This window comes from Chanodichthys erythropterus, chromosome 3, assembly GCF_024489055.1.
Source record: "Chanodichthys erythropterus isolate Z2021 chromosome 3, ASM2448905v1, whole genome shotgun sequence".
Taxonomy (NCBI): domain Eukaryota; kingdom Metazoa; phylum Chordata; class Actinopteri; order Cypriniformes; family Xenocyprididae; genus Chanodichthys; species Chanodichthys erythropterus.
In genome coordinates, this window is record NC_090223.1 from 72,686,873 (window position 1) to 72,709,352 (window position 22,480).

The 22,480-nt window shown below is 42.1% G+C and overlaps 2 protein-coding genes across 2 annotated transcripts in view; one reads left to right on the forward strand and one right to left on the reverse strand.

Moving 5' to 3' along the window:
* The window catches only part of LOC137006263 (oocyte zinc finger protein XlCOF6-like), a 165,444-nt gene that overhangs the window by 30,538 nt on the left and 112,426 nt on the right, over positions 1–22,480 (reverse strand). Inside the window, exons 4-5 of the mRNA XM_067366900.1 lie at positions 19,329–19,488; positions 18,741–19,012 (exon numbers count right to left, since the gene is read on the reverse strand). Coding sequence (XP_067223001.1) covers positions 18,741–19,012; positions 19,329–19,488 — 432 coding nt within the window. The remainder of the gene's footprint in view (positions 1–18,740; positions 19,013–19,328; positions 19,489–22,480) is intronic.
* Positions 1,866–7,979, forward strand: LOC137014577 (gastrula zinc finger protein XlCGF8.2DB-like). Its single transcript, XM_067378940.1, has 3 exons — positions 1,866–1,943; positions 3,519–3,717; positions 7,368–7,979. Exons 1-3 carry the CDS (start codon positions 1,866–1,868, stop codon positions 7,961–7,963), a joined length of 873 nt encoding a protein of 290 aa, XP_067235041.1. The 3' UTR covers positions 7,964–7,979.

Genomic DNA, 22,480 nt, shown 5'->3' on the forward strand with positions numbered 1-22,480 from the left:
GACCTGTGAGTTGTGCTTGTTCAAATTTTCAGGCTAAGTCATCGTTTTCTAAAAACTCCCTACTGCAGCTTTAAGAGTGTAAAAGCATCAAGAAGGTACTTTCAACAGGCCATGAAAAAGTGTGATTCCTCCACAGCAATAACGGACGGGTTACACATAACTGTAGTGATATATATATATATATATATATATATGTGCATTATGTATTGTATGTTCCATAATAAAATGTTCATGAACTTCAGCATAAAGTGATACTATTTGATTTCCATCATTTTTACAGATTATAAATATTTATCTGTGAAAACAAACCCGCGCAACCCATAAGTATTATTTAACCGCTGTGGGCGTTTCGAATAAATGACGTCCAATTCGTATTCTCTGTAATGTCAGAAACTGAGAATATATACTGCATGGAGACAGAACAGGTATAGTTTTGAATTTTGCATAATCAGCCCCTTTAAAGACTTGAAAGATAACTTTTTACACATTTTATACCCATTTTTAGACTAAAATTAACTAATTAACGTTCATATAATATATATATATATATATATATATATAATATATATATATAGATATATATATATATATATATATATATATATACTTTGACCTTTAATGTGTTTCAATTCGGACACATGAATAAACTCATACAACGTGTTTGTTTGTATCATATTTCTCACTGTTTTAATTTTAATACAAATATTATCTGGTAAAACAGTCTATGCACTTCTGTGATTGTAGACGATCCCATTTGAAACATTTGGATGTGATCCAGGCTCAGGCGTTGAGATTGTGTAGTGGAGCTTTTAAGACATCGCCTGTCTCAGCTATTCAGGTAGAGGTAAGAGAGATGCCATTGGAACTGAGGAGACGGCATATAATAGCAAACTACTGGGTTAACTTGCAGGGGCATAATGACTCGCACCCCACAAAAGAAGTGTTGAAGGAATGCTGAAGGAAAGAGGGAAGTAAAAAGGACAACTTTGGTTATTTGGGGAAAAAAACAGCAAAAGAGCTTGGGGTATCTGATATGAAAATCAGCTCTTCAATAGTACATCCAGTCATAGCCCCATGGAAGATGAGATGTCCAGAGGTAGATTGGTATTTGTTAGAGGTGAAAAGGAAAGAAGAAAGTGCTGATCTGGTTGGGGTGTTTAATGATTATACTACTGAAGTATATAAAAACTTTACTCAAATATATACAGATGGCACTAAGAACCCTGAAACAGGGGTAACAGGAATGGGTGTGGTGGTTCCAGCAAGAGGAATTGAAATCAATAGAAGAACATCTAATCATTTAGCAGTATGTACAGTGGAGATGGTGGCAATTTTAGTTGCTTTACGTTGGGTGGAAAAAGCAAAAATTAACAAAGTCATAATATGTTCAAACTCAGCTTCAGCTCTAGTTAGTTTAATATCGTTCCATTCAAGTCGACAGGATATTTTATTTGAAATTCTCTATTCAGTTACAAGAATAACACACCAAGGTGGACTGGTTATTTTTTTTTTGGTTCCGGCGCACATAGTAGTGGAGGGCAATGAAAAAGTGGACAAGGTTGCAAAGAAGGCATTAAAGAAGGAACATGTAAAAAATGCAAATAATCAGTAAAGCAGAAGTAAAATGTATAATCTGGGAAAAAATTAACATTTATACTATATCCAAAAGAGTATTAAAGTAAATAAGGTAGGAGGTGGAGATAGAAAAGAGGAAACGGTACTTAAGGCTGGGACACTGCTCACACATACCCGTCTGATGTTTCCCCACCATTCTTAATGTTTTATTTAGAGCACAATGTCAGGAAGAGGAATCGGTGGAACATGTAATTCTACATTGTAGGAAATATCAGAGGGAGAGGGGGATAATGGATAACAGATTTAAAGAACAAGGGGTGCAGAAACTCACTTTAAAAACAGTACTTAGTATGAATGACAGAGCACAGGTGAGAGGATTGTTGGTTTTTTTATAGGATATAAAGGGTTTCCCCCCTTTCTTTTTTTTTTTTCTGGATATTATAGATTATACTGTAAACCTACTGACTGATCCACACTCCGAAACAGAAGGTGGCGGTAATGCACCATTAAGCTGGATGCCAACCGCCGTTAAAAAAAGAAGAAGAAGAAGTGATTGTAGACAATGCAGCGTCTGAGCAGGACTTTTATTTTGGAGTGACGACATGACGTCATAAGACTGCGCCGAGCTCCTGCATCTGATTCTGCTGAAGAAAGTGCTGCGTCCCAATTCGCATACTATCCGTCCTAAATAGTATTCGAAAAAAGAATTAGTATGTCCCAAATCGTAGTATGTTGAAATGAGTATTCCAAAGATACCCGGATGGTCTACTTTTTCCGGCTAGAATTCGAAGTGCAGATCCGTGCACACTTCTAACCGGTAATATTGCCCATAACACATTGCGCTGTGGACGAGGATTCGATTAGAACTACAAATACGAGTAAAAAGTGTTAAAACTACAAACATGACGGATGTGCGAGTCAGCCGGTTAAGCAGAGCGGTTAAGATAAAGGGGCTTGAATGATTAATAATCAGTATCTAACCTGACGAAAATATGTTTATTAAATGTTATCCAAATTATATTTCATTTGCAACAGCATTGTGAACTTTTATAACGAAGCGTTTGTTCATTAATTTTTAAATGCATCATTATGCAAAGACGAGGAGAGTTATTGCATGAAAGACCCATGACTGGCAGATCAACGTGCGACTACATTTATCTCCGAAACGGTAGGAAATAAAATTTAAATAAATGTGGAGGATTTTAACTGTGACAAGATGATTGACAGTGTAGTTTAAACAGTTACAGGTTGCGTAACTAAGCGACAGAACGTCCGTTAATGACGCAATTATGACGAGGTAGTATGTCCCAAAGCTTGCATACTCTTCTGCTACACACTCAAAAGTATGTACTTTTTCTTTACAAAAACAGTACATACTTTTAGGACGTAGTATAAGTAGGCGAATTGGGACGCAGCAAAGGTTTGTTTTAAGAATTTAAGCTGTTTTAATCGATAGAAACAGTTCAATGATTTATAGTTGTGTTTTGTTTTAAACAAGCGATGTGAAATGAGTTTATTTACTATTTAATGTGACATTGTGATTCTTTATCTAACTGTAATGAAGGATATTTGTGTGAGTAAATCTCATATCCACTGATGAGAAACAGTAAACCTGCGTCTAATTTCTCTCTCTATTTATCATAAATCAGTTTATCATGAACACGAGTTCAGTCTCTGGAGAGTAATGATAGAGAAACTGAACTTTTCAACTCCGAGTCAATTGAATTAAACATTTTGAGAAATGATTCAGTGAATCACGACACGTGCTGCTCAAACAGTGAACATGAACGACAAACACTAACAAACTAACTGATCGTGTTTTCATCAGTCATAAATGCTTAAATATGACGTTTATTCATTTGCAGTTTAATTTTTTAGAGATTTGTTTTGTCTAACATGGTCATTTAAGACCCTTAACTCTGTTAATTATTCTCTTCTTAAAGATGGAGTTTAAAAAAGAGGAGGAAAATGAAGATATAAAGATGGTGTTTATTAAAGAGGAGACTGAAGACATGACGATGGAGATTAAAAAAGAGGTGGAGGGTGAAGATATAAAGATGGTGTTTATTAAAGATGAGACTGAAGACATGAAGATTGAAGAAACATTCAGTGTGAAACATGAAGAAACTGAGGAACAAACAGGTTGGTTTTATTCTCACAGCTGAACTCATTATTAATATCTATACTTGATCATTATTAAAATGGCCAGCTCTACAGAAATAGAGAATATACTGAAGTATAATCTTACAGAAAGTGTCATAATTCACTCAGTCAGTTCATTCACTCAAGTGCACTTACTGTAGAGCTAGAGTTAAGGTTTGGCTACTTGTAAGTAAGGATTATTAACTCATTACTATAGTGAGTAAATGTAGTAATGTGTAACTACATCACTTTAAAGTACAGTGTTTCCATTCAATCTGATCCTGGACCACAAAATCAGTCTTAAGTCTCACGGGTATATTAATTATGAAAAAAATAATATATAAACATTAAGCCAAAACAAATTCATTTAAAGCTAAACTGAAACAGAAACCGGCATTATAACCTATAATTTGGCATAATTCCAAATGTTTTAATATTCACGATTTGGAGGCTAAACTATATTATTTAAACACTTTTATTGTACACAGACTACTATAACTTTTTGTATATTTGGTTGAATGTATGTTATTTTTACAATTAACAGGCTGCGATGTCAAGTTACTAAAACTGATATATGTTGTGCGTACGCGAGGCGCTGGCGCGATCACTTGAATTTTCTTATAAAAGTGGAAACAAATCTAAAATAGGCTACTCAGACATTTATGGTCACATGTCGAATGTCGAATCTGTGAAGGGTTAAAGGTACAATATGTAATATTTTTTGCAGTTAAATATCCAAAAACCAAAAAAATTTTATGTATTTTGTTCACTTCAGAACTTACAATATCCCAAATGTTTCCAACAATTTGTAAATCGTGAGAAAATCGCAATCTTAACCAAGGCTCCAGGACGAGTGAGGAGTCGCCTGTCAATCACGTCATACCCGCGTTACCCTCGGTTACCGGTTTTATCTTGTAGAAACCATGGAAACACCAAAGACGCTTTAATAAATCACATGTTTTAAGGGAACAACTTTTTTTTTTCATAGGCAGAAAACAAATTATCGTTATATAGTTTAACACGTTTACTCTTGTTTAAATCTAATTTTCTTGCAATTACCATGTTTTACCATGCCTCAGAGAAAAACACTATTTTGTGAAGTAGCTAACATAACATAATCAGATGCAGCATTATTTTTAGTAACAGTAATACAGCATTTTCTCCATCATACAATATGTTTTAAAATGAATCGCATGTCATTTATCAACACAAGCCATCCAGCATTTAATATGATATTGTAAAATCGATCTATCTTACAGCAGTGTGTAACAGTGTCTCACAGCAGCCGCCGAGCGAACGCTCAGAGTAACGTTATAACATCATTTTCAACACTCTCAAATGTATCTAATATGATAAACAGAGCTGTCACCTCATACTAAAGAGTATATTCTTTGCTCATACTAATGACTGAAGTAGTAGTAGTATAATTTTCTTGTAATAATAATTACCATTATCAATATTTTTTTTTTTACAAACACTGAATGAGAAACAGTATCTTAAGCACCACCACCAGTTCTGCTTAGTTAAAATGACAAATATGCATTCATGGTTACCAAGTTTTAATTCTTGTTGATAAAGTTATATTATTAATTACATAATACTTGATTGATTGATGTTAAGAGCTTTGCCATATTAAAAAGAAAAGCTAATTTGGTGAAATCATATATAATTTTTTGTTCTAGCTTTATTCTGTGCTATCATCTCCGCTGGTTTCAAAATATGTCTCTGTTTTCTCCTCGTCCGGCACCAACACAACCTTGTTTCTGCAGTGACTTTAAACATGTTTCCTATAACAATGTCTGACGTTTATGTTTGACGAGGCGTGAGCAAGTCAAACAAACCACGCTAAATCTGATCAGAGCGCTCGGACTGAAACAGACTTCCAGAAATACAATTTTTGAATAGGATTTCAGACCACATATGAATGTAGCTGGAAATGGATTTGTATAAATCACATTTCATGTTGTGGTTGTATGTTTGGTCATGGGAGCTGATCAATTGTTGTTCATGGTTATCGTGCCACCAGCTGGCAGCAGTAAGTGTGGCACATAGTCAAGCCTTTTAAAATAGTCCTTTTATTGTTACAGTATTTTCTGGAACATAAGTGCATCTACAAATCAGCTCCATGGCAAATTCCAAGCAATCAAGAGCTTAGAGAGGTACATTTAACCCTTATAGGGTCTTTGGGGTCTTTTTAGTCTTTGTCCAAATGACATGAAACTTTGTACAGTGGTTAACACTTTCTAGATCTACAAAAAAAAAAAAAAAAAAAATTGAGTATCTAATTTTGTAACAAAATAATTGTTTTTTTAAAAAACAAACGTAATTTTACTCTGTTTATTAATGTATTGACTTCATATTTGTGCAGTTTTATAAAGGATTTATCATTTCTTTTACATTTATTTAAATAAATAAATCTTTTTTTTGAGTAGGTTTTTATACAAAAACAGCTTTTTATGTGCAATTCACTTTCTAAAAGACCCAAATTTCTAAATTTCATTCATGGGGATCACATGGATAATTTGACATGGTTTAGTGTAAGATTTTTGCCCATCTTTTGGAAAGTGCAGTTTTAAAAGTAAAAAATGATCACCTTATCCAGTAGATGCTGCAGAGCTTCACTATCCTCAAGAAACTGCACAAATGTTGAATAAAAAAATATATAAACAGAGTAAAATTACATTTGTTTTTTGTTTGTTTTTTTTAAACAACAACAACAAAAAATTATGTTACAAAATTACATTTTGTTGCCTGGGGTCTGTGGAGAACCTGAAGACCCTGGGTGTACTTTCCAAACGAAGACCACACAAGGGTTAAAGTAGTAGACAGATTCTGTTAGTTCAGAGTAAACAATGATGTACATCTGAGTCCTTAAGATGGAGGGAAGTTAGCAAGGGAAGGGCATAAAAATCTGAACTTGAGTACAGCCCTGGAGTACCTCAACGGGACACTTTGTAGATTTATTTGAAATATCCATCAGTCTCAGATCAGAGAATCAGTAACCTAGAGCAGGAATGTCCAATCCTGTTCCTGGAGATCTACATACATGCAGAGTTCAGATCCAACACTGATCGAACACACCTGCCCCTGAAGATCTTAGTTCACTGCTTCAGGTGTGTTTGATCAGGGTTGGAGCTGAACTCTGCAGGAAATGTAGATCCAAAGCCACTGGAAGGCAAGCCTGCAACCTTTAGCCAAAAAAGCGTAACGACTAATGCTATGCTAACGGTACACAGAGAATGAAACCAGAGGCTGTTTTTCGAATGGATGAGAGGCTTCACTATGCTGATTAAACAGCTTTTGTGGGGAAATAGTTAATCCTTTAATTAATGGATAGCCTGTTTGCCAATCTTCAGCATGAGTTCAGCATGTTTTACACAAAACAATACTTTAGAATAGATAGGCTTACCTACAGGGTACACACGACGCAAAAATATAAATCAGCCTTAAGTCTTCAGGAATGCTTGAAAATTAAGGGCAGGTGTATTTGATTAGGGATGAAACTTAAGTCTGCAAAACAGTGGCCCTCCAGTACCAAAGCTGCCTATTTCTGATCCATACGATTGGATAGGGTATAGATCATACATGTTGTTGATTTTGATGCTTTAAATGTCTGAATTGTTTTTTGTTTTGTCTATTTTTTGTCCTAGACCTGATGGCACTGAGAGAGGCAAGTAATGAACTTAATGAAAGGGAAGAAGAGAAAGAACATTATAATTTAATGAGTGAAGAAAAATCAACAGAGTTTTCCTTACAAAAAGGAGCTCAAAAGACAGGAACTAAAAGTTGTTTCACTTGCCAACAGTGTGGAAAGAGTTTCAAACATAAAAAACACCTTATAGACCACATGAGCATTCACACTGGAGAGAAACCTTTCACCTGCCAACAGTGTGGACAGAGTTTCAGAAGAAAAGGAAACCTTAAAGTCCACATGATGAGTCACACTAGAGAAAAGCCTCACACCTGCACTCTGTGCGGGAATGACTTCAAACGGGAGCATAGCCTCAGGCAACACATGAGAATTCACACTGGAAAGAGCCCATTCACCTGCCAACAGTGTGGAAAGAGTTTCAGTGACAAAGCAAAACTTAAAGTCCACATGAGAGTTCACACTGGAGAAAAGCCTTACACCTGCCAACAATGTGGACAGAGTTTCAGTCAAAAAGGAAACCTTAAAGTCCACATGTCAACTCACACTGGAGTAAAGCCTGTAACTTTGATTCATTATTTTGTAATATCAAAATAAAATTGAACAGCTCAATATTGCAATAAATCGAGGTTGACACAACAGTTCACAAAGCTTACGCTACTATCACAAACTCAAAATTACTATTTTTTGCATTGTTTACGGTTGATCAAATCTATCAAACCAAGAAACCACAATGAGCTTTTATCATTTACATAACTTGTATCTTTTTTTAACTTTAAAAGTTGTCACCTTTTATAGCATTTTGTGTCTGCTGGTATTAAAATGAATATGGAACCAGCGTACTTTATTTGTTTTTAACTTTGTTAAATGTTAACATTCTTCATGGTATCGTTTGCAGTGAAGAGAAGATATTTATCCCATTGAATGATAATTTGGTGTGTAGCGTCTGGATGGATCCGTTCGTAGTCAATAAACTTTGGATTGTTCAGAACGCTTTTAGCAGGCTGGACTGTTCAGTAAAATCTCCCCTCGGTTCCGGCCGGTCTGCAAAAGACAAGCCCATTTGACAACTTTACCACCTGGCCGAAGCTGACCAGGCGGCTATACTGCCAGCTCTTGGGACTTCAAAGGACCAACCCCCTGTTGTGGGCCCAGAGACTCAGTACCAGATCACACACCAACACACACATAGACATGCCTAGAGATGGCATGTACAGTTATTCTCAAAATATGACTGTGCCAAAAGTACCCATCATATATACACGTGCATGTATGTTTCCCAGTGTTTAGGTTAAATAATTGTAGGTGTGTTACCACGCGCCTCCGGTGACCACGCGCCTCCATCGTGCTCCTCTTTCGGGAACACCACTTCTTTGGACTCTCTCTCTCTTCGGTTGAGTTAATCTTCAGTAAACCTCGTTTGAAAACCTCGCCGGAGAAACCCTCTCGGAAAGGACCAACCAAGCCAAGCGCACTAAAACTCTACTGCACACTGACTTGAACCAATATGCAAGTATTATGATTTCTGTGCTGGCTTTCAAAAGGTTTAACTGTTTTAATTTGCCATTCTTTGATCATCTTTCTTTTCCTGTCTTCATTTTCACTCTTGTGTAACTTATGTGTATATCTTCTGTATATATTTAGATGTATAACCTCGGTAGTTTTCATATATTAAACACATTATTCATACTCGATTGTTCTCTTGCTCATTCAACAAAAACCAGGTCACTTTAACGTTTCGATTCTAATACAATCACTCTATATTTGATGCTATCATAGGAATTTATCCTCGTGGCCAGAGGATAACTTCTGTTATAATAGTCTGTGGAAAACTTACTGGTTTGCTGGACAAACGGATAGCTTCTCTACATAATTATTAAACCAGAACTAATCATATATGTGATTGATTATAATTCGTTGTAATTAATTCACCATATATGTTTAATTCCCCCTTGCGTCTGTATGTTCATAAATATTTATGAATTATTATATTCATATTTCATCCATAAATTGATTAATAACTGATCGCTACACGTGATCACTACAGGTGTTTTCACATCAGTTCCCTTTCAGTCGGTCACGTTCGACGTACGTCAGTAGTGACCGACGAATTGGGATAACGCTTAGAGAGCCCTATCATCTTCGTGTAAACTAAAACAAGCCAATGGAATTGGCGTGCGATATTTGCATAATGCGCACCGCCCCCGTCAGGTGTATATAAATAGGAAGCAGATGCAATCGCACTCTGTCTTTCGCTTCGGAGCCATTCACTGGTGTCCTGTTTTAGAAGACTCCTTTCTTCGTTTGTTTTATTCTAAAACATTGCCTCAGAAGAGGATTTACAGCGAGCTTTCAGTGCTGGTGAAAGGGCACGTTCAGCGAGGTCGCGAATCTCCGAGGAGCTGAGCTATAAGCTCGAAAACTGCTGTTTTCACAGCAACACAAAGAGTGTGTGGTGTAGCGATTTGGGCCGGTTCCTCGGTGTGTCAGGGAGTGGTGTACCTGACACATCGCGTCGCTCCCTGGGTGCTTCAGCACGAGTGAGTTGACTTCCCCTTCTAAAAGAGCTTTACAGACGAACCCTGACAGTATGTCATTTCGTCTGTGCGTTAATGGGTGCGGTCGTTCCCTGGTCCCTGCTGATGGGCACAATCGTTGCATCTCGTGTTTGGGCATTCTGCACGCTGAAGCAGCTTTTGTGGATGGTTCATGTTCCCATTGCGGGAACATGACTATCGCGTTGCTGAGGTCGAGACTCTCCTTCCTGACGTCTCAGGAAGCGGGGGTCCCCTCTCCTATGCCGCGTACGACCGTTTTTTCCGGCCCCGGGAACCGGAATGACGGTACGGCGCTGTATAGGAAGGGTGACCGGAGGATTACGGTCAGGGCTTCCCCGCCGAGCGGAAACGCTCCTCGGGCCCCTGCCGCCTCATCAGCACCGCAACCCATCGTGCCACCGTTGGTTTCCGCTGGGCCCTCTACGGACTGTCCAGCCGTTACCTTTGGTGTGCTGGCGGCGGATCGGATGTCGATCGCTGCATCGGAAGGTGAGCCTGAGTCCTCGGGGGAGGATTCGGACACGCTGCCTTGTGCGTTGGGCTTGAGTGGAACCCTCCACCCTGTCCCGGCCCATCTCGGTTGGACGATTGGTACTTGGCGGGGGGTCGCGCTGGTCAAATCCAGCGTCCCGCCCCAATGCCTTTCTTCCCGGAAGTACACGATGAGGTGACCAGGTCTTGGCAAGCTCCGCATGGGGCTCGTACAGGGCCTGGTCCCTCGTCCGCCTTCACCTCCCTGGACGGCGGGCTAGCCAGGGGGTACGCGAAGATCCTGCCAGTCGAGCGGTCTGTTGCGACGCAGTTGTGTCCAACGGCCGCTGGCTGGCGCGGTGAGCCGCGTCTCCCATCCCAGGCCTGTGAATTCTCAGCCGGTCTGACTGAGAAAGCTTACAGTGCCTGTGGGCAGGCTGCCTCTGCCCTGCACGCGATGGCCCTTTTGCAGGTCTATCAGGCAAAAGCGCTGTCGCAGATGCCCCAGGAAGGTCCTGACCAACAGCTGCTTGGGGAGCTGTGCGCTGCCACTGACCTTGCCCTCCGGGCAACGAAGGTGACAGCGCGTTCTGTTGGCCAGGCGATGTCTACTCTGGTAGCCCAGCAACGCCACCTCTGGCTGACCTTGGCAGACATGAGGGAGACCGACAAACATCGGTTCCTGGATTCCCCCGTGTCTCCGGTCGGCCTTTTCAGCGACGCGGTGGAGAGCTGTGCCCAACAGTCCTCCGCTGCACAGAAGCAGGCTGAGGCTATCAGACATGTCATGCCACGGCGGTCCGCTGCTGCCTCCACCCAGCCGCCCGTGGCTCAGCCTCAGCCCGCTCGTCGCCGAGGGCGCCCGCCTGCGTCTACCTCCGCCCCTGCTAAGTTGGCAAAGCAGCAGCCTACACCAGCCAAACAGCAGGGTGCCGGGCGCGGACGTGGTGCCCAGCCCGTCTCTGCCAGCCAGGTGGCAAGCGGTCGGGGAAAACTCGGCCCTGAGACGGGCGACCTGGAGCGGAAGGTTCCTGCCCTTTGGGAGAGTATTCCATCTGCTCTCCCACCCCCGGAGGAGGGCCGGGGGGGATTTTGTGGCGGCTGTCCATCTACCGCCGCTGGCTCTCCGGAGTCCAGCGGTACCCACTTTGCCACAAAAGGAACAGTTTCCTCAAACTCCAGGTCACAACAAGGGGTGTCTGCCAGTGTGCCAGGCTCCGCCTCGCTGCTGTCAGCTCCCTCCCCATTCGCCAGCAGGTGGCAGTGTGATGGTGCAGACCGCGTCCCGTGCGCCGTCTCCCATGCACACTGCTGCCTCGCAGAGTCCGACCCCACTCCGGGCCGCCCTCAAGCCGTCCGAGTCGGGTCCCTCTCTGCCTTGCTGCCCCACCCCCGGTGCGTCTGTGGTGCCTTTGGTCCCGCTGGCTCAGTGTCTGGAAGCGTGGATAGCGCTCCCCAGCCTGTCCAGTTGGCTCATTCGTACTATCAGACTCGGCTATGCGATTCAGTTCACCCGGCGTCCCCCGGTCTTCAGGGCTGTCCACTTCACTCAGGTGTCGTTGGACAGTGCTCCTGTTCTCCGGGTGGAGATTGCTGTCCTCCTGGCGAAGGGTACAATCAAGCCGGTCCCTCCAGCCGATGTGAAGTCGGGGTTTTACAGCCCCTACTTCATTGTACCGTAAAAGGGCGGTGGGCTACGGCCAATCCTGGACCGTCCCCAGGATTGGTTTGCAGCAATAGACCTGAAGGACGCATACTTTCATGTCTCGATTCTGCCTCGACACAGACCCTTCCTAGGTCGGTCTGCGTTCGAGGGTCGGGCATGTCAGTACAAAGTCCTACCCGACATGGTTGTAGCTCCCAACCGGTTGGGTCTTCAGGTCAACTGGGACAAGAGCAAACTCGCCCCCGGGTAGAGGATCTCTTGTTTCGGTCTCGAGCTAGACTCGGTCGCACGGACTGCGCGTCTCACCGAGGTGCGCGTCCAGTCGGTGTTGAACTGCCTGAGCTCGCTCAAGTGCAGGACAGCGGCTCCACTGAAAGATTTTCAGAGGCTCCTGGGGCATATGGCATCTGCAGCCGCGGTAACGCAGCTCGGATTGCTTCATATGAGACCGCTTCAACACTGGCTCCGCGGCCGGGTCCCGAGATGGGCGTGGCAGTGCGGCACGCTCCGTGTCCCCGTGACACCGAGCTGCCGTCGCACCCTTGTCCGGTGGTTGGACCCTTCGTTCCTGTAGGTCGGAGTACCCCTCGAACGAGTGTCCAGGCACGCTGTGGTCTCCACAGATGTCTCTGCCACGGGATGGGGGGCCACGTACAACGGGCATGCAGTGACAGGTCTTTGGACGGGGCCTCAGCTGCATTGGCATACCAATTGCCTCGAGTTGCTAGCGGTTCGTCTTGCGCTGGCCCGCTTCAAGGAGCTGTTGTCAGGCAAGCACGTTCTAGTCCGCTCACTAAGCACTGCGGCCGTTGCGTACACCTACCGTCAAGGTGGTCTACGCTTCCGTCGCATGTTGCAACTCGCCCGCCATCTCTTGTTGTGGAGTCAGAAGGATCTGAGGTCCCTTCGGGCCACTCGTGTCTCAGGTGTGCTCAACCGTGCAGCCGACGAGCTGTCACGGCAGCATCTACTTGCGGGCGAGTGGCGGCTCCACCCCCAGGCGGTCCAGCTGATTTGGCAGCGTTTCGGCGAGGCCCAGGTAGTCCTGCTTGCCTCCCCGGAAACTGCCCTCCGCCAGTGGTTTTATTCCCTGACCGGCGGCACGCTCGGCACGGATGCCCTGGCACACAGCTGGCCCCCGGGTCTGCGCAAACATGCGTTCCCCCAGTGAGCCTTCTCGCACAACTCGTGCAAGGTCAGGGAGGACGGGGAGCAGGTTCTGTTAGTGGCTCCGTACTGGCCCACTCGGACCTGATTCTCAGACCTCATTCTCCTCGTGACAGCACCTCCCTGGCCGATTCCTCTGAGGAAGGACCCCCTGACTCAGAGACGGGGCACCCTGTGGCACCCGCGTCCCGATCTGTGGAACCTCCACGTGTGGTCCCTGGACGGGATGCGGAGGTTCTGAGTGATCTCCCGCAAGCGGTCGTAGACACCATCACTTCCGCTAAGCTCCTTCCACTAGGAATCTCTACGCGCTGAAGTGGAACCTGTTCGTCGAAAGGTGCGCCTCTCGCCGAGAGGACCCCCGATCATGTTCGGTCGGATCCGTGCTTTCCTTTCTGCAAGATGGGTTGGAGCGAAGGCTGTCTCCCTCCACCCTCAAGGTGTATGTTGCCGCCATTGCCGCACATCACCATGCAGTTGAGGGTAAGTCCCTGGGGAAACACGATCTGATCGTCAGATTCCTGAGGGGGGCCAGGAGACTGAATCCTCCTCGCCCTTCCTCCGTACCCTCTTGGGATTTGACCCTGGTTCTCACAGCTCTCCGGGGTCATCCCTTCGAACCTTTGCAATCAGTCGACCTGAAACTAATGTCTCTTAAGACGGTTCTTCTGGTTGCATTGGCTTCCCTGAAGAGGGTAGGGGATCTGCATGCATTTTCGGTCGACGAAACGTGCCTAGAATTCGGGCCCGGTGCTTCTCACGTCATCCTGAGACCCCGGCCTGGATACGTGCCCAAGGTTCCTACCACTCCCTTCAGAGATCAGGTAGTGAACCTGCAAGCGCTGCCCTCGGAGGAGGCAGACCCAGCCCTAGCTTTGCTCTGTCCCGTCCGCGCTCTGCGCGTTTACGTGGACAGAACGCGAAGCTTCAGGACCTCAGATCAGCTCTTCATCTGTTACGGAGGCCAGCAGAAGGGAAAGGCTGTCTCCAAGCAGAGGATGGCCCACTGGATAGTGGATGCCATCGCCTTGGCGTACGAATCCCAGGGCGTGCCTTGCCCGCTCGGGTTGAGAGCCCACTCCACCAGAGGGGTGGCCTCTTCCTGGGCGCTGGCTCATGGCGCCTCGCTGACAGATATCTGTAGAGCTGCGGGCTGGGCGACACCTAACACGTTCGCTAGGTTTTATAGCCTACGTGTAGAGCCGGTATCCTCGCGTGTACTCGCATCCACTAGTCGGTAGACGTGTTGTACCCACTCTAAGTGTCAGCTTGCAATGCCATTCCCGCCACTGGCCGGATACGTGCATACTTTCACTCCAGTCGCGTTCCCCGCTTGGCGAACCCTGTCGAGTTCCTCCGCCTCCCCCTTCGGCTCGGACATTGCGGAGTGTCTGATGCCAGGCCTACATCCGTCGCTGACGCTGTCTGTTGGCTGGGGCCCATATGTCGTGACCCCTCTACGTGAGCGGTCCCATATGTGTATTTTCCACGGTTTAAAACTCCCTACGGGCCGAGTCCGTGTCTTTCCCTTAGCAGAGCCAGCTCTGCTGTCACCTGTCAGATGAGTCTCCCCCTAACCAGGTGGAGCCATCCCAGGGACTCCATATGCGTACTGCCCCCCCGGGCCAGTCCATGTGTGTATTCCCACGTAAACTCCTCCCCCATTGGGTAGGTAGTGGTCTCCGCAGCGTCCCTTACGGGTTCGCTTCCCAGTGTGTCTAGTTTACTTAGTGGGTAGTGGTTAGACAGCAGTAGACTCTCTCGGTGTAAGCTCGCCCCCTTCACCGCCAGCCGGTGCCATGGGCGGCTGAGCTTGCGCTGGGCACTGGAAGGGGTTTCGTAACTGTGGCGCTTTAGTTGGGATCCCAATTCGTCGGTCACTACTGACGTACGTCGAACGTGACCGACTGAAAGGGAACGTCTCGGTTACGTATGTAACCCTCGTTCCCTGAAGGAGGGAACGGAGACGTACGTCCCGTCGCCACAGTTTCTGTACCCTCGCTGTAGCGCGGACACCAGTTGTCTCCTCAGCGAAAAACAGAGTGCGATTGCATCTGCTTCCTATTTATATACACCTGACGGGGGCGGTGCGCATTATGCAAATATCGCACGCCAATTCCATTGGCTTGTTTTAGTTTACACGAAGATGATAGGGCTCTCTAAGCGATATCCCAATTCGTCGGTCACTACTGACGTACGTCTCCGTTCCCTCCTTCAGGGAACGAGGGTTACATACGTAACCGAGACGTTTTTTAGAATTCCGTTTACAATGTTGATCTGATTACCATGAGAACAGTGTCACATGCTGCTGCTTCAGCAATCATATTATAGAAAATGTCAGAATAAATAAATGTTCAACAACCTGACAGAAGTCGATCCATTTCTGTGTTGGTAGGGTGTAAATGTAACTGTAAATATTCACTTTCCCATATGGCCATGGAGGAGAATTGGATGGGCATTCAGCGGACAGACACTGACACACTGTATTATTTATTTTTTTTGTACTTATTTCAACAAATGACAACCAATATCAAACCCATAGAAGCGTATGAACAGTTTTTAAGTGGCTGTGTTCAAGTTATACTCATTCACAAGCCGAGCGAGACTCATACTCGCAAATGTAATGTTAATTAAAGCTGCAAGCAGCACTGAAAGGGCCCTCGTACCCGGGCTCACCCATTGGCCTTCGGAAAAGAGTGAATAGTGGGCGACATGCATGTAAGTGTGTAAATACAGGAGAATAAAAGCAAAGTCATGTCAAAGTGGCACACTTCCTGCTGCCAACAGGTGGCGCTTTGACTGTAACTGAATATTGTGATATAGATGTGTTCAGGCCAGAAATATTATCAAATGTCTTAAGGTTGGAGCAGATCGGACATTGAATGCCTAAGTTATAACAACTTCCTGTTTTGTGGCGTTAATCGCATACATTACCACTTAGCCAAGTGCTGCATGATTTAACGTGTCTCGCATGTTTGGTACTTCATGGCATATTGAAATGTGTTTCTGGTAGTGAATTAAATGTAAAAATGCCATTTCCTTTTGCCATTTATTTTTAAAAATTAAACTTTCATATATTCTAGATTCCCTACATGTAAAATAAAACATTTCAAATGTTTTTTTTGTTTTTTTTTCATTTGAGTTTCATTAAATGACCATCCCTACAGTATACCTTCTGGGTATCTCTTGTTCTTTGAAACCACACTAATGGGGAAGACTGCTGACTTGGCAATGGTCCAGGAGACAATCATTGACACCCTCCACAAAGAGAGTTAGTCACAGAAGGTCATTACTGAATGGGTTGGCTGTTTACAGAGTGATGTATCAAAGCATATTAAATGCAAAATTGACTGGAAGGAAGAAATTGGGTAGGCAAAGGTGCACAAGCAACAGGGATGACCACAAGCTTGAGAATACTGTCAAGTAAAGCCGATTCAGACACTTGGGAGAGCTTCACAATGAGTCAAATGAAGCCGGAGTCAGCGCATCAAGAGTCACCACACTCAGACATCTTCAGGAAAAGGACTACCAAGCCACTTCTGAAACAGAAACAACGTCAGAAGGAGCTTACCTGAGCGAAGGAGAAAAAGAACTGGACAGTGAACAGTGGTCGAAAGTCCTCTTTTCAGATAAAAGTAAATTTTGCATTTCATGTTGAAATCATGGTCCCAGAGTCTGAAGGAAGACTGGAGAGGCACAGAATCAAAGCTGCTTGAAGTCTAGTGTAAAGTTTCTGAAGTCAGTAATGATTTGGGGGGGGGCGTGACGTCTGCTGGTGTTGGTCCATTGTGTTTTATCAAGTGCAAAGTCAATGCAGCCATCTTCCAGGAGATTTTGGAGCACTTTATGCTTCCATCTGCTGACAAGCTTTATGGAGATGCTGATTTCCTTTTCCAGCAGGACTTTAGCACCTGCCCACAGTGCAAAAACCACTTCCAAGTGGTTTGCTGACCATGATATTACTGTGCTTTATTGGCCAGCCAACATGCCTGACCCTGAATCTATGGGATATTTTCAAGAGAAAGATGAGAAACAGTCGATCCAGCAATATACAGATGATCTGAAGGCTCAATAGTGCCTCAGCAGTGCCACAGGCTGATCACTTCCATGCCACACTTCACGGATGCTGTAATTTGTGCTAGGAGCAAGTCATTTGCTGTAATATGTGCTGCCGACCAAGTATTGAGTGTACAAATGAACATACTTTAAAGAACTTGAACTTTTCTGTTTTGAAAATCCATTTTTTGATTGATCTTAGGAAATATTCTAATATTTTGAGATAGTGGATTTTGGATTTTCATTAGCTGTACGCTCTCATCAAAATAAAAAAATAAATAATTTTTTTTTTTTAAATGTTTTACTTTACATGTAGGGAATCTAGAATATATGAAAGTTTCATTTTTAAAAATAATTTACAATAAAAAAATGAACTTTTTCACGATATTCTAATTATATGACCAGCACCTGTATACTGGAGAGGTGAGACACACTCAGTCTGTTGCCAGGCTCAGGGTGTGTGTTAAACGCCTTATCCGGCGGGTGAAGGAACACAAGTTGTTTGACGCAGTCATCCCCTTGTCCATTTCTGGTAGCATTAATCAACTGTTTGCAGTGTCATGTCTTCTCATTAACTTAATCAGAAAGGACCATTTGTCAAGGCATGGGCCCAGTGAGTCTACACAGTGTCATTCTTGTCTGTGTCTTTATTATTTGGCACATTGAATTGTAAATATAGTCTGGAAACTGTCAAATTTTCTTACTATGATTGCCTAATAGATTGTGTCTTATCGTAGATGTTTTTGACTTGCCACATAATTCTGTGAACTGTCAGAATGGAGCACTTGTCAAGGCATGGTTTGAAATATTGTAAATATTTTCTGAAAACTGTCTAATTTTCTTACCATGATGGCCTGTTTTTTGCTTACCTTTACTACTGAAGTTCAGAAGTACATCCTGATTCTGTTCACGCATGGAGATGAACTGGAGGATCTGGAACAGGCATTGATGAACATCTTAAACTGAAAGATTGTGATGTTGACTGAATGTGGAGGACAATTTTACTGTTTCAATATCAAGAGTAAATCAGACATTCAGGTACAAGAACTACTACAGAAGATCGAAGTAATGATGATGGGAAATGGTGGGAGATTTATCATGGAATGAATGAAGAGGAGCAACAACAAGTTAATAGTCAGTTGTAGGTTGTTTTATTGTTATGTTGTAAATGACAATAATAGAAACAGCAGTTTGTTCACTAAGTGTAAGTCACTAGTTTGTCAAATTGACCTTAAGGGAAGAATCCATACAGTCTGTTTTAACAGTGATTTGATCATTCTGTTGTAGTTTCAGGAGAAGATTCAGATTTTCCAAGCAGACACTAAGCAACCACCAAACGGTCCTGCTGCTTATTGTGGCTGTAAGGAAACTACTTTGTTCCTCATCACATAAGATGAACTACTTATCGTGATTTCAATCTGCAGTGATGTGGTTTTTCCACTGCATGGATCTTCATGTGTATCTTCAGTTGATTTTTAGAAGAGAAACTCTTTCCACACTGATCACACGTGTGCGGCTTCTCTCTGCTGTGGATCCTCTCATGTGTTTTCAGATTTGATGAACAACTGAATCTCTTGTCACACTGTGAACACTTGTAAGGTTTCTCTCCAGTGTGAATCCTCTCGTGTGTTTTCAGAGATGATGAATCACTGAATCTCTTGTCACAGTGTGAACACTTGAAAGGTTTTTCTCCAGTGTGAATTCTCTGGTGCTGTATTAAACATCTTGCTGTAGTAAAAGTCTTCTCACACTCAAAGCACATGTACTCTCTCACACCAGTATGTATTTTCTCATGTTCTTGTAAACTACACAATTGTGAAAAACTCTTTCCACACACAGAGAACATGAATATGGCTTCTCCTTTGTATGAACTGTCAGGTGTCTCTTCAGGTTTGATGCCCAGAGAAATGTTTTGCCGCATTCATTACATGCAAACGGATTCTCTCCGGTATGAACTGCACTGTGAATCTCAAGATGTTGTTTTGATGTGAAACTCTTCCCACATTGATCACATGTGAACGGCTTCTCATGTGTGCTTTAAGACTTGATGATTGACTGTAGCTGTTCCCGCATTGATCACATGTGTGTGGCTTTTCTCCTGTATGAACTTTCATGTGCCTCTTAAGATGTCCTTTTTGTGAGAAACTCTTCCCACACTGATCACAAGTGAACGGCTTCTCTCCTGTATGAACTCTCATGTGAATCTCAAGATATTGTTTGGTTGAGAAACTCTTTCCACACTGAGTGCAGGTTGTAGATTTCTTGGCTCTTCTTTTCTTTAAAAATGTCTTTTTAGTCTTTAAGCGACTCAAAGGTTTTTCTCCAGGTTTGACATGATGTTCCTCCTCCACTTCACTCAGTTCTTCACTCTCCTCCTTCACTTCCATCAGCTCTGAAATTACAAAAATAGTTCATTTTCAGAATATTAAAGTGATTCAAAATGAGGATTATGAAGTGAAAGAACATAAAAGTGAACCTTCATGTACTGAAATAAACGACTGCTATGAAATATTCTGATCACTTTGATGCCTTTTTATATATTTATTATATGTCCCTGAAACAATTATTATATTTAAAACATTATAGACAATTCACCATGTTTCTGTAGTGAGAACTATTAAAGATGTTGATGAATGACACAATTATTGTCATATTTTAACACCAACTTTTAGATTTAAGATATTTAATTAAGATATTTATTTATTTAAGATTTTAGATATTTATTTAAGATATTTATTGTACTAAAACTGTTTAATTATTAAGAGTTAGTCACTTTTTCTTCCACACATGTGAATGTGGGACACTGAAAACAAACTCAAGTGAATTTCGACCCTCAACCCTGTTATGAATTTTCCTCATCTTAAAAGTGTGACGCCCAGGAAGTGACATCATCTGGGCTCTTTCTACAGCATGATGGGAGGACAAGAAAATAATCTCAATCTATCGTCTCATTTTTACACAAACTGTACAGTGTTGATCACATTCATCAACCCTGTTACCAAAGTTACTGCAAGAAGAATAATCTATATAACTATGAATAACTTCTACATTTTATGAAAAATACAACTTTATCAATAACTATAAATCAGTTTTTGCTTAAGTCAAGCTTACAACCCTGTCAGCCATTCTGGAAAGTGAATTTACTTGATTCAGTTTGGTGTTTACTGATATTACTGATATTTTTTTTTAAACATGTCTAAAATTTTGGTTACATTGTTGGAAATTTTAAACCAGATATAAAAATATGTATTTTGACCTGATGTTGACAATTAATATGAACATTTTTCAAATCTCACTTTACTGACCATTTGTTGAATATTAGATTAACTGCATATCTAAATGTGTAGCTGAATCTTTCCAACATGAATGTTGAATGAAGAATAAACACCAACCTCTTTGTTCTTCAGTATCTTCAGTGTGTTTCATTCTGCAGGGTTCTGGATCTCACTGTCCTCTTTAATAAATTCAGTCTTTACTGGTTTCAGCTCTTTCTGATGCTCCTTTAATGGGAACATGCCAGCATTAATTGGAGAATTGACGTGGGAGGAGCTTCACTGATGATGTGACTGATGTCGGAGGAGCTTCACTGATGATTAATCCCAGTGTGGGAGGAGCTGATCTGCCAAAATAAAAAATATATATCAGTTACAGGGTTTGTTTTTATATTAAATGATAACAATATAATGTAACGAAATGATTCCAAATATTATAAATGGTAAGGAAAACAAAGACAGAAATAAATGTAGATATTTGTAGTCATCAAATCCCCTCAGTCTATTTACAGCAATGAAATGAGCTTTAAGTGTCAATCTGAAGACATCAGCATAATAAATGAGGTGAAAACAGGAACTATTGACATGAAATAAAGAGTGTTTTCAGCAGTTTCTCTGTTAATATTGATGATCCTCAGACTATCAACACTCATTCAACAAGACATTCACATCATCTCACTTTATTCTGAGTGTTTGCTGTTAGAAACTTATTATTGGAGTCACAATGTATGAGGAAATCCTATAAACTGCTCTACTGAAAGACAACACTGTTATTTCTCACAACATGACGTGGATAAAACACCAATAACACAAAAACAAACACTAATGACACTCATCTTCCTCAACCACTGCTGATAAATAACTATGAATTAACTATAACTATGAAACATGGTTTGATTTTATGATAAGATTCATTGTAATAAAGTAATTAGAGATTTAACATGTAACAGTTTTATGTGCAGAAACTAAAAACTCTCCCTGTCTCAGACTCACAAATCCTGCTTGAAAGATCTCGCTTTGAGAAAAACTCTGAGATTTTAGATTTCTACTTAAACTATTTGCAATTTTTGTAAAGCTTTCATTCACTGTATGGACATCATTGTATAAGGAACTACTTTGTCACTTTCTGGAACATGTTTTTTATTAATATGGTAATTCATCTAAAACTATTATAAATGTTTTGCTTTTAATTTAGTATGATTTTGTTATTAAACAGTGTTTTGTTTTGTTTCCGAATGAATCTGCGTTTTGAGCGAATCAATCGGGTGAATCAATTATTCAAATGTGCACTCATAAAGAGAGTCATTTACTTCATTCCTGAATGAATGAGTATTCGGTTGTTAAGTCTGGCGTCACGCGGCAGCACTTCCGGGTCCTAACGCTCTATCTCATACCACAAGAAAACAACAAATGGTGCTTAATATACACACACACAATGTGGTGTAATACTACAAAAAAATATAATCATAACCTTTATCTCCATACCAAAATTCCAGATGGCCAGACAGTGATTCATCTTTTATAAATCATTAAAATATTAATATATGTGATGCTGTGAGCACGGAGACTGTTGTGTAGACTGTAAGTATTTAAAATGTTTAACTTTTTGAAATGATTGATGTTTAATATGAATAAATAGCGCTCATTAACGTCCGTCGATGGCATTCTCAAGTGAAATGAGTCGAGGCTTGGACCCGGAAACAGCGTTCCTTATGTCATGACTTTACAAGCGGATCACTTAAATAAATCGTATTTCCATATTAATAATTAATAATTATCATTTACTCACCCACATGTTGAACCAAATCAAATATTTAAAGCTACTTTTTGTCTCTTAGATGATCTTCTGGGGCTAATTTCTCAGCCAAATTTGAAATGCTAATAATTAGATTAATTAATCTGATACATGATGTATTCTGATACA